Source organism: Sceloporus undulatus, chromosome 4 (genome assembly GCF_019175285.1).
Source record: "Sceloporus undulatus isolate JIND9_A2432 ecotype Alabama chromosome 4, SceUnd_v1.1, whole genome shotgun sequence".
NCBI classification, from domain to species: Eukaryota; Metazoa; Chordata; class Lepidosauria; order Squamata; family Phrynosomatidae; genus Sceloporus; species Sceloporus undulatus.
In genome coordinates, this window is record NC_056525.1 from 48,874,301 (window position 1) to 48,887,780 (window position 13,480).

The following is a 13,480-nucleotide window of genomic DNA, read 5'->3' on the forward strand; positions in this document are numbered from 1 at the left end:
TTCTGTTCACAATCAATTACATCAACCAACCCCGCCATAGATCTATCTAGAAATAAAATAGAAAAAAACAATATTAGCCCTACTAACATTGATGTTATAAAGCTAAGAAGGGGTCTTGATTTAACATCCCCATTGCATTGAGAAACCTGAGGTGATAGAAAAAGGATAACTTCTCTAACAGGCATCCTCTAGCGTCTAGCAGGGGAAGAGATGATCCAGGGCAGGCAGGAGCGTCCTTAGAGGGTGGCACTCCTGGCCACGCCCACCCATTACTGACCCTCTGCTGTTGCTGCTGGTGGAGGTGATGGAAATGGGGCTGTCTTTATAGCCAAGTCCAAGGTTCTCTCTTCTTGCTGCTGCTGCCAGGGGGATGGTGGAACAGGGGCTGGCTCTGGAGCCACACCCACGACTCTCCCTCTTCTGCTGCTGCCAATGGAGGTGATGGAAATGGGGCTGGCTTTATAGCCAAGTCCAAGCCTCTCTTTCCATTGCTGCTGCTCCCAGTGGGGATGGTGGAACAGGGGCTGGCTCTGGAGCCACACCCAGGACTCTCCCTAAAACTCTCCCTAACAGGATCACTAAGAGTGATCCTATTCCTTTTCCCATGCTCTATAAGGGCAAGTGTGACTGCCCCTGTACTCCACTTTTGTGAGGCATTTTTAAACCTACCCACCCAACTAGTTTTTTTTAAAAAACTGGGTAGTTTTCAGGCGTACATGAAGGCTATGGCTAGCAAGTAAACAAATAAATGGCTTTCCAGTCTCTACACATTATTAAAAAGAGGTGTCTGATGGAAGACCTCCTACTTGGATCTAGCACACAACATATTCCAGCAGTGTTTTGCTACAGCCATGAACCTTTGTCTACAAGCTAAAAGGCTACAGACAAAAGGGCTCTTAGCTTGGAGCTGCTAAATAACAGTAGACAGTCTTCCATAAGTAAGTGAACACCAAGGTGAGTAATGCTCAACTGTAACTTATTAAGCAGGTATTAAATTTAATAATGTTTTTTTTCCAAGGAAGCAATGTTTTTTCCCTAAAGGCTGTCTAGATGGCAGAGGTACTTCTCAACTGAAGCAAAAAGTAACAGTATCCCCCCTCTCCCCAGCTTCTAATGTATGTGATTTTTCAGATGCTCTACCAAAATGTGGAGATGGCCACCATCATGGGACAGAATAAATAGACTAATTCATAGTGCTTAAGAATCTTACAGATTTCATCAAAGAAGGATGGACAGATAGGAAAGCAGCTTTGGAGGAGTCAGAAGTGAAGCACGATAATGCCTGTGTATATGTATTATTTCTTGCCTAAGAAACCCCTATGAAATTCATGGAGACACTATGGCCTGTTACAGACTGCCAAAATAAAGCTGCTTCGGGTCTCTTTGGAGGTATGCTATTTAAATGATGCATGGGTCCTAAGAGTCCGGAGGTCGTGCCAAAGCCATACTCCATTCCTAAGCACTGGAGTGCAGCTTTGGTGCAGCTTCCGGATTCTTAGGATGCATGCATCATTTAAATAGCATACCTCCAAAGAGACCCGAAGCAGCTTTATTTTGGCAGTCTGTAACAGGCCTAAAAGTCAACAAGTGACTTTAAGCACATGCACATATTTCCTCTGAGATCCCTGCTTGACCATGGAAACCCAGTGGATGACCTTGGGCAAATCACAATCTCTCAGTCTCAGAGGACAAGGGCAAACCCCACTGAACAAATCTTGCCATGAAAACATTACAGATTCACTTTAGAGTCACCATAGGTCAGCAATAATTTGAAGATACACAGCAACAGTTTCTCCATTTTTTTCTGACTGCTCTTGGTAGAAACTTCAGCAAGCAATTCCTAGCCAATACCCGGTCCTTTCAGGCAGGTGTGTCAAGTGGTGATAAGCATGTTCATCATATAGCCCATATGGTTCTGAAGATATGTTTGAAGTGTGCAAGTAATAATCTGGTAAAAATTTGCAAACTCAGAATGCTCTCTAGATTTCTACTGCTCAAACAGCAGTACTATTACACCAGTTATTGCCACTTGCCTACAACTGACAGAACTGAATTAGGGCATGGTGTTATACCCAAGTTGACTCAAATGTGCATTTCAAGGGCCTGTAGCAACTAACTTGTATGTATCGTTGAATTTTGAATTGCATTAAATATCACTGAATTGCATTAAATATGCAAAGTATATTTATTTTCTCCATTTGCATATTCAGTTACCATGGCACATAATTATTGTAGAAGTTAACCATGAACCAGTTTAACAACATGAGTCAGAAAACAGAAGATTAATAGAGTACAGAAAATTAACCCTTTTTATTGATGCATTGCAATTGTTCTACATTTTTACCATATTATGTAGAAAATACTTAAAATACAAGCTACTTTGTAAAACCAAAGACAAACATTGAATCCAAAGATAAACTATGTTTTCACAATGGACCCTTTTCCCATATAGTTAGTATTAAATTTTTTAAATATCTGTATTTCCTTTTGTTAAAATGATTTTTACATTACCCCCTAAGTACATTGGCAATACAAACATAGATCAGTAATTGTCAGAAACTACCTTTATCTAGCGGCTTGTAAAAAGGAAGAGCACAACCAGAAAAAAGTTAAATTCTACACAGTAAACTAGCATATCAAATACATTTAATAAAGTAAGAATTCCATTGCAATATCAAGGATTCAAGCAGAAATACTAACATTACATATAATGCACTGCTACATGTAGTGAGTTAGATAATAGTTCAAGCTGAATCTGAAATCACACATTATATAAAGTTTAGCAACAAACAAACAACTATGTCAACATGCGGCACCATTCATAAGTTAAAAATTAAAATAAGAAAGCAGGGCTGTGCCAATCCCAGTCACTTAGAAGCAATTTATTTGTTTTGTTTTTTGAAAAAAATTGAGTCAGAGGTATAAGTACTTCACTGGTCAACTGTGCAAACAGTAAAGCTCTGAAGTTGCTTTTGCAGTGGAATATCAACAGCTGTGAGGTGAGGATTCAGTTATGAAGAACAACATTAACTGGTTTAGCTAATCACTAGAGTGACTAGGTGAAACATTTTCTCTCATCATTATAAAAAGGCAAGTTTACTGCAGACAAACCCAAGCTGCAGAACTGAACACAGCGCCACATATGCAAGTCTCAGATTTCATTGGGTCTTGCACATACATTCAGCTGCTTGCAAAAATGCAACCTCAGAATGGCATGATTAGTCTAGATTGCTTCAGAAAGGTGGTTTTTCTTTTTTAAAAAAATCTGTGCACAAAAAGTATGTTCATTTATATATAGGCTGCACAGCTGTGAGGCTTTGTAACATATTACATCTCTCCATCCACAGTGAGGCAAGCTGGGATATACACTGGGAGAACAGGTTGCCTAAAGCCTTATTCTCACAAAAAATGTATGAGATGGCAAATGAGTATCACTATTCCATGAAACCAAGGGCTGACATGACAACATTCTGCCACACAAAAACAATAATTACTGTATACAGGAAACTAGATTTGGAGAATAGTATTACCTTTACACATTTTCTTTTTCTTCATTTATGTAGAAGGGATTAACTTTTTTTTGAGATGGCAGAAAATTCCATGCTATAAACTCCACTTGCAGTCTCATACATTTGCCACCTCATCCCATTTTTTGATGATGGGATCTTAATAGGGTAGTACTCATAGTATTTGGCTGGTTCCAGAGCTACAGAGTCAACTGGCTTCTGCAGCAAATCAACACAGGGGTTAGAATCTAGACCTTAAGAAACTATTTCTAAAAGAAATGTTCCTATCACATAACACTGATGAACTCCAATTTTTCCATTTGAGAAAAATGCTTCCTAAGCTACCAAGGGAGCCATGACTCAATAGGGGTAAATTGACTCTGAAGAGCTAAATGTGAAGAGAAACATATTAAATCCAGAATTTTAAAACCATTATTTTGTATTTTTCTCCCAAACAATTTATTGGAAGGTTTGTCTACACTGGAAATTCTGTAAACTTAGGAAAATATATTTCCAGGATTTCTATGGTGTGGACTGGCACAAAAACCAGTCTGGGAGAATTTTTTTAAAGGGCTTGGCACTAAGCAGAAAATCATTTTGATAATGTTACAGCAACAGAAAGCATTGTTGACACCACTGATGTAAACTGAAATTCCTTGGTTATCCTCACATCAATACAGAGGAGATTAAAACAGAGCAAGGATACAATAAACAAAGGTTCACAGCCAGTCTTGATGTTAACCTGCCATATTTGTCTATTGCCAAAGACAACAGATGCCTCATTATATAGGAACCTGTAAGGCTTGTGGTTAAACTAGTCCTATTTGGGATGTTAATTTATCATCCATTGACCTCACTGAAATTATTAGTAAAGTCCCTTGCCTGACTTTGGTGGGGCCAGCATTATTGCCCTGGACAAGCTGTTCACATTGGGGCTAGGCTATAGCATATTAACATGTATGTTGTAGAAATGAGTTTGGCATTTCTGAATTCTCTGCAAGGTACCAAAATTAATCTTATTATCCAGACTGGACGGAATACAAACTGGGGGTTCAAGGCAGTTAAAATCTTTTATTGCTGTAGCAATACCACTCTCCAAGCCAGTTTATTCTCCATTTGGCCAAAATCATTCTCTGCATAATGGCAGTGCTGCAAGCAACAGCTTGACAAAACCCAGTAAAAGAAGCATTTAAATGTACACCACCAGCAGGCCAGTGGTGCTACAGCTCTCAAATATCTGGTGCTACCTTCCCAAAAGCGCCACATCTTACTAGTGGTGTTAAATGAAACTTCAGAATATTATGTGCTTTCCAGCAGGCTCTCTTTGGTATAAAAGTTCTTAACACCAAGCTAGTAATACTTTATAAGGAATATCTGCTACAGACAAGGGAGGGGAGAGATAATGTTACAATATAATCTAAGGAAAAGTAATTGCACGTGTTTCATCACCTCTGCAACATCAGATAAATTTCCTAATGCATTCCCAGCACAATACCCTATTAAAGATGTGTTGACAGCTAATAATGTAGGTAACATTTTAAGAAAAAAAAGCTTTACTCCAAAAAAAAAACAAAAAACACCTAGGACAAATTCCACCTAGACTGAAGTACTTTTAGGTTTCACAGACTCAATTATGACATCTTACCAAACCACAGTTAAAGAAGATTAAGAACTATGGCATAATGTTTGCACTATCAAACAATGGTTTATAATTGACCAGTAAACCAAAAATCAGAAACCATGATTTAAAGAAACCAGGGTTTGTGCTAATTACAGTATGCCATACTGTTTAACAAACTATAACCTCCCAGGACTGCTGCTTCATATAGGAAGGACCAACAACACATAAATCTGATTACTTGGAGGGAATAAAAAACAAAAGCAGACAAGTAGCACATACCATGGTTTAGCTAGAGTATATTTGAAAACTGAAACCATGGTCTGTGTTTTAAACTATAGTTACTTTAAACCATGGACTGGCTTGATGTATGAACTGAGCCATGGGCTTCAGTGGGACCAGTTAAGCATGTTCTTAACCTTGTAGCTGAGAGCAATGGGACTTTAAAAGTACGCAGCTTTGGCTGGATCATGCCCACAGCTCATTTCATATTGGCATTGCAACTTAAAGCAACATGTTTTTGCCACTTATTTCTATCCTCAGTTGGATATGCTCAATGAATTGCTTCAGTTTGACGGAAAGTGGAGGGGCTTGCTGGTCCATCATAAGGCAAGCTCACTGTAAACTCTAGTCACACTACATAATCATTAAGGCACTACAATATGGGTTGGGGGTGGAAGGAACACACCAGTCACACATACCTGTGCAAAACAAATCAGAAGGTATCCTTGTTTCTCATGTGGCTCCAATTTTTCTCTCTCTCAGTGCTACAGTGATGAGCTCTAGACGATTGCATTATATCACATACATTCCAACATGTATCAACTCATTTTGGTTTAAATACAAAGAAATAGAGTAATCTCAACTCCAGAAACATTTAAGAATTAGACAAACACTAAGTACAGAGTTCAAGTATAATCACTACACATTTTGATTACAAAGACAGAACATTTGGGATTTGCAGGAAATTTTGCTTACTGTATTTTGTTCTAATCAATATGTACATATTTCATTTTCTGTAAAATATTAAAACACCACCATTACAAAACTTCTAAAATAGTTTTAAATTTAGTAATAAACCTTTAAAATCAGCAATTGTGTGTCATGTTTTTGCAATTCCTACATGCACATACTGTATACAAGTCTTAATAAGAGCGCTTTAAAAGTTTTTTGCCAGCAAAATACCGGAGGGATCTGCTTGCAGGAATATTTAAAAAATGTATATATCTGTGGGTTGCTGTTTTGGTGAATTTTGGATTCCTCAGCTAAATGGACCATGCAACAAAAAGACATGATGGGAAGGAGGTCCTTGCATTTCCAGGAAAGGAATCCAGCTCTGTACGTGTAAAAAAGTTAAAACTGGAAAAGTTATCATTTACGAGGCCTCTATTCCAGATCAAGTCTTTGGAGAGAGACAGGTGATATGCATATCTCCTGTTCATTCCAATGAGGCCTTATCAGAAGAAGTTCCCAGTAGCTTCGGTCATCAAAGGAATAATGCAGGCCTATGTGTTCCCAACTGAGAACAACCATTTTCTGGCCAAAACAGTCAAACCATATCACAGACTGTTATCTTACATACATAAAAAGCAAAGTCATAGCATCTGCAGTCATTTTAAAAAATCTCATTGTAGAGATTCCTCTTTACAAGGGGGCAAAAACAAAGATTCATGTTTTAAGTGGGAAAGGAAAAAAATTTGCTACACTAGCCTTAAAAGGAAATAATTAAAACAAGAAACTGGGGAGCAATATATATATATATATATACACACACACACACACACTCAAACATACATACATATATATTGGGGCAGAGGGAGAATTAACTGCTTTTGCAGAATTCAGCTATTGCCTATTCAGAATGTAAATTATAAAATTAACTTTAAAATACTAACTCAAGTTTATAAATCTGCCCTAGCAACCTAGAGTTAAATGTGCATTTTAGTGGCAATATGGATTTGTGCAAGCTGCTAAAATAATTTAGACAAGTACTAGTTAAGTATAAGAGTATTTTTTCTAAAAAAAAAAAAGTCAGCCTTTTCATAAAGTCTTTGATTTCCTTTTCCTCTCTGATTAACATGAAAACCATAGTTTTAAATAAATGGATATGGAACTTTGATGTTTTAAAAGCATCCATAAAAATTAATTTTAAAATCTTAATGTGAGTGTGATCCAAAAGGTTCTGCTCAGTCATAAGCTGAGCTTCCCCTCGCCAAACAACTGGGCTCCGCTAACAGTATAACCAAACTGTGGAGAACATAAAGGAAGCTGTCAAGAAGAGGGAGATGTCCCCCATCATCATCCTTTGATTTCACACAAGTTCCTGATGTGGAGCTGTCAGAATATTGCAAAACTTACTGCAGATCGCTTCACTTCTATGATCAAGTTGGGAATAATTGCTGTCAACTCCTGCTCTGAGAACTACAAGTAAGAGTACTGATTAATCTTGGTAGGGCTCAGTGGGTATCCAGTGTAAATAGCTGATCCTCTGGAAGCGCCAATGTATGACTGGGTGGCAAACTGATGTTGATACTGAGCAGGTGCTACATTGGCAGAGGTTAGCAAGCTGGGTCCCACACTGACTGGGACCTGGTGCACAAGAGTGCTCGGATGGGTTGTGTATGTGGTGTGCCTGGAGGAGCCCTGAGGGGAAAACAGATGAGCAATGGAGTTGGTGGAGCCCAGTGTAGCAGCAGTAGTAGGCGCATAGGTATACATGTGAGGCTGGCTTGCCGTTGCTGCAGCCAAATGGGGATGTACAGGGCTACTATGCTGGAACGTGTATGGAGCCTGAGCAATTGTAGTTGGTAGGGGAGCAACATAGGCCTGCTGTCTTCGTGGAGCTGGGTTTCCACTTCTCTCCTGCGAGGCCAGTACAGTTGCTTGCTGGTTCTGCAAAGCAAAGGAAAGAAAGAATGAGAAACCATTCAGAGTAACAGTATACTAAGAATTCCATGGGGAGCGGGTGATCTGTGTCAAAATTACTGGTGCTTGTCCAACATAAACTAACTGTGCAAGCTGACTCTAGTTTTAAGTTCTAAAAGGAGATGGAAACTCCTCAGAACTGTTCAATATAGGATGAACCTGTAGCCAAAAACACTTTGCTAGAAAGAGGAGGAAAGTATGATGTTTCAAATCATCGTGACCTGACTCTGCAAACTCCAGTAGCTAGTCTGGCCAAAAGCTAAATACAGCTGTGGCCTAAAAACCCTATATCTGGAGTAAAGGAAGGCGGGGGAGGGAGATGCTTCTTAGCTTATCATTATTGGGGAGTGTCGTCATTCCTCTTATGTGGTCCACTTGTTCAATTTAGCTCTAGAGCATACATATGAATTAGAATCAGCTACAGAATTCAAACTTATCTCAGTATCTCAAAATTCTTACCTATTTAGCTCTAGAACATAAATATGAAATAGAATCAGCTACAGAATTCAAATACAGAATTCAAACTTATCTCAGGATCTCAAAATTCTTACCTATGCTAACTCCCTTTTTCTCACTACTTAATTTGGAGAATTCTACAACATTGTGTATTTTTTATTGTTTCAGTCATTAGCCACTTTTGTGTCTGCTGGATTCCACTGCTAAATATCACAGTGAAATCTAGCGGATAGAAAAGCCCTGCTTACCTGACTAAGGTTGAGGGGCTGTACACCGTTTGTCACTACCCGGTGCTGCCGGTATCCTGTTGGTGTGATACAGCACCCTGATGTTTGTCCACTTACGGATGCCACTGGCTTAGTCTTGTTCAGGCTACTCAAGACACCTGCAATGATAATAACAAAATTTAGTCGAATGGATTCTATGTGGTTTAGATTTACTACTGTATCTTAAGGTAAGGGTTTGGATAAATCCACAAGAGTATCTGGATATTCCCTCTGCTCTCTAGAAACAGCAGGCTCATGTCATACCATAAATTACTTTAGAAACTGCCCTCAGATTCATAACAGTTGTTCCATTCACCATAGGAGGATGCTACTGAAAGACAGTATGAACGGTACCCTGCAACATGTCTGAAGTACAGAGAAGTATACAGTTAGAAGGGATATTACAAACAATCTGAAATAAATTAAGACTGAAAGCTGGATTCTAGTTTAAAAAGTATCTTACATATACAGTCACCCCTCCTTTTTCACAGGGGATCCATTCTGGACCCCCTCACAAAACTGGAGTTTTGCATGTATTCAAGCCCCATTGGCTTGAATATAGGCATGTGGCCACAGGGCCACATACTCCATTATTTTCCCCTCCATTCATCCCTCACGCATAAGTGAGGGATGCAAGTTCCAAAACCATGGGAATGGAGGGAGGACTGTATATGCATATATAGATGATGTTGTTGTGTGCCCTCAAGTTGTTTCCAACTTATGACGACCCTAAGGCGAATCTACCCTGACAAATTTCTTCAGCAGGGGTTTGCCACTGCCATTCCCTGAGACAGAGAGAGTGTGACTTGCCCAATGTCAGCCAGTGGTTTTACACGGTCAAGCCAGGATTCAAATGCTGGTCTCTAGAGCCTTTGTCCAATGCTCAAACCACTACACCACACTGGCTCACACATATAGATACATATACACATATATAAATATATAGTAAGAATAAACATGGCAGCATAAGCCATGGTAGGATAAAACCCATCATGCTCTAAAAATCTTGTTTAATTAAAATGGCAGAAATTAAACAGAAGATGCTTTCTGAAAGGCAAACACCTGTTTCCATTTGCACCTGTTTACAGGTAGGCAAATGGAAAATCTGTTGGACATATCTGGCAGGAGCATCCCACAACTTCAGTACCACCACTAAGAAAGCCTTTCTCTGCTGATCACGAAATCATTTATCCACTAAATACAAACTAAAGAGTAATACATCCAGTGCTGTTAAGGCTCAGATAGGTTTGGAAGCAGTCCTTAAAATAACCTAATCTTTGGCAGTTTTGCTTTTTGAACAGGCTTTTCTACAAACATTTGGGGCTGATTTTTTAACACTGTGAAAATTTTTGCTTATTCATTTACACTGCCCTTACACACAGTTGTTGCTTCTTTGATAGTAGGACATCAGTACATAATCATAACTGTTTGGGTTCTGTAATATTACAACGTCTCTCTATTCCCTCTGTAATCTGTTGACTGGGGAGACTCTTCCTTATGACAACTACAGTCAGAAACAGATGCAGCTAGTGAAAATATTGAGCCAAAAGAGGCTCAAACTGCAACAACAACAACAACAACAAAACTGCAGAAACTGGGAGAAATGAACTTTTGCTAGAATAAAACTTCATCTGAGAAAAATAATCTTACAGTGCAAAGGATTTTTATCACCTAGTTTATAGTTTTCCGAGCCAACAGGGAGTATCAAACCATGACCATGTTTTCCTACTTCAACCAAATGATGGATAAAAAAGTTGCAGAAAAAGAAGTTTACAGGTGATACGGATGCACTTCTAAGGAGAAAAAGAAGACAGACAAAAATACAATTTGATGATAACTCAAGTTTTTGTAGGCAATCAATATTACCTGAGGGCTGGGAGGCTACAATACAGTCACTGAGCTGTGTTTTCAGAGGCACAATAATGGTACGGGAGCTGGAACTTTCAGCTGCTCCTCTGCTTGGCTCCAGTGCACCCCCAGAGCTCCTGAGTGTTGAGAGCGCATCCGATGCATAGGGGCTATTCAGTGACGAATCTGAATCTGGGGAGTCATTAACTGTAACGTAGCTGATGACATTTGATCTCTGCTTCATGCCCAAGCTGAAGAGAAAAACATTATTAAATTGAATCAAATGCACAGTATTCAAAAGAATAAATGAGTCAGAGAAAAAGGATGGTGCTTGTTTACTGAGGTTTATACTGAACTCAAGCTCCACTCCATTATGAAAGCTTCAATGTATGCCTTATTACTTCTTCCAAGAGCTCAAGGAGGAAACACATAAGGATTGTTCAATTTCATTCACTTAGGGCCAAACACACTGCAGAAATAATCCAATTTTAGACCACTTTAACTGCCCTGGCTCAATGCTAGGGAATTCTGAGAACTGTAGTTTTGTGAAACATTTAGCCTTCTTTGTCAGAGAGCTCTGGTGCCACAACAAACAAACAAATCTCAGGATTCCATAGCACTGAGCCATGGTAATTAAAGTGGTCTCAAAATGGATTATTTCTGGGGTGTATTTTGTTCCTTAGTCTAACCTAAGTGCTCTAAAAGTAAAGGTACAGTATTCCCCATCAATAAAGTTGTCACGTTGAAATTAAGATTAGTATTTTTTTATTAAACTGTTTTTATACCTATTTACTGATGGGTTTTTTTTTTTACTCTTACAATGTTCATAATAAACCTATAAGGCATGATTTAGTTTCCATGTATGGCAAAGACCAGCTGTGGGACTGACCCAGATCCAGTATGTCTAGTATCAATTCTAAAATTTCTGTCTAGATTATTGCACTGCAAGGTGTTCAGGATATACTCCTTCAGACTCATAAATGCCGTAGAACTGCCTGGCACAACTAATTCAGTACCATCAACAGTGAATGACAGCAGCTCTCTAAGGTTTCATACTAGGCTCTTTCTCCTCCTACGTGAAAATCCAAAACACTGCATCTGGGATCTTTTGTTTAAAAGCAAGTGCTCTATCATTAATCTATGGATTCTGAAAGCTTTCTGATTCCCAGTTTTTCCTTCTTCACTAGAATTCCTCAAGGAATTGATTTAGTAAACCTCCCTTGAGAACAACCTTAAGCCTTTACCTTCCAGGCTTGTATCTGTTATCCTCCTCTTCATCAGTGTCACTGCGGATAGTGATTACACTGACTGGAGGGCTGGGAGTGTCTGGAATAACAATGGGCTGATGCTGCTCCTGCCCTGGAATGACAGCATTGGAGGAGGAAGATGTACGCAATGGACTGCTCCCAATGATAGAGTAGACTTGAGATGGGATGGCCTCTAATGTAGATGTAGGCCTATGGGAAAATAAAATAACAATTATCATAAACAAATCTATTTTCCAACAATATAGCAGAGCTTACATTCTGAGGGGATATGAATTCACTTGAGTATAGCAGGCCCATGAAGTTTGGTTCCAGGACACTCCATGGGTACAAAAATCTGTGGGTGTTCAAGTCCCATTAAATATAATGGCATAGAAAAATTATGTCTCCTGTATAAAGTGGCAAAATCAAGGTTTCTTTTTTGGAATTGTTTTTTTTTTTTAATATTTCAAGTCATAGATGGTTGAATAGTGCATAAAGAGGGCCAACTGTATTCAGTTTCAAAAGTTAATTTACTAATCATTACAAAAAAGATATCAATTAAAAACAGCAATAATGTTCCAAATTCCGTAGTGCATTTTGCATGCTCAATATTTAATTAGGTTATTTATATTACCTACTGTTACAGAAACACCAAAGACACCAACCAAATCAAGGCTACTGCGCATCATAGTTTTCAGATAACCAAAACCAATCTCATTCAGGACTGCTTGAACATTTATTGAAATATTAGGCAACAGAGAATCACGCATGCATGTATGTTTGAAATACACCATCTGTACACTGCTATTTGTAAAGACTATCTCAGTGTCACCAAGAAAGAGTTCATACTTTGTGCCACTATGGGATGGTTGTTTGTTCTTCTTTGCTGGTACAGCATTATTTTGCTGCTGTCTCACGACATGAGCCACTCCAACGTTCAACGGCTGGGTTGTAGCCAGAGTCACATGGTTTGTTAGCAAAGATGGCTGCTGCATGATGGTGCTATACTGATTCCCATGCGAATGGGCATTTCTAAAGGAAACAGGAAGACAGTGTGGAAATGTCAGTTACTGGAGTTGCTCTACCACCATTTCTAAATACATTCATTATATATACACTTGGATGTCTTGACATATAGCAAGAGAATGTTCTTGGAAAGCTACCAGTATAGGGAAATAGGGTCGTTTGACACTACACAATTGCAGTAGTATAGTTCCACTTTAAGTGTGATGGCAACTGTGGGATCTTGTGATTTGCAGTTTAGGAGGAAGATATTTTAGAATTCTCAGCTCCCTAGCACCTCAAGCTACATACACCCCAGGTTTTCACAGGATTCACCCATGGCAGTTAATGTAGAAATCACAGTACCTTAACTGTGTAGTGTAAAGGGGCTTTTAGTACATCTTGAAGCAGGAAATTTACATACTTGAAAGATACAACACAAATAATAGGACATGAAGTTGACATAAAGTATTTATTGAGATACCATAGTCTAGACCAGGTGTAGGCAACCCTTTTGAGCCGGGGGCCAGATTGCTGTCCCTCAGACAACTGGGGGGCTGAAGCCAAAAAATAAATAATTTAATTTTTTAAAAAAATTAATTAAATAATCCG

The 13,480-nt window shown here is 38.9% G+C and overlaps 1 protein-coding gene across 4 annotated transcripts in view; it reads right to left on the bottom strand.

Moving 5' to 3' along the window:
• Positions 1 to 2,286: 2,286 nt before the first annotated feature.
• Positions 2,287 to 13,480, bottom strand: part of HIPK1 (homeodomain interacting protein kinase 1) — a 49,603-nt gene continuing 38,409 nt past the window's right edge. For all 4 annotated transcript variants that reach the window (XM_042462129.1, XM_042462128.1, XM_042462126.1 and 1 more), the window contains 5 exons: positions 12,716 to 12,898; positions 11,864 to 12,076; positions 10,638 to 10,870; positions 8,754 to 8,890; positions 2,287 to 8,016 (listed from right to left, as the gene is read on the bottom strand). In XM_042462129.1, coding sequence (XP_042318063.1) covers positions 7,546 to 8,016; positions 8,754 to 8,890; positions 10,638 to 10,870; positions 11,864 to 12,076; positions 12,716 to 12,898 — 1,237 coding nt within the window. In that variant the 3' untranslated portion in view covers positions 2,287 to 7,545. The remainder of the gene's footprint in view (positions 8,017 to 8,753; positions 8,891 to 10,637; positions 10,871 to 11,863; positions 12,077 to 12,715; positions 12,899 to 13,480) is intronic.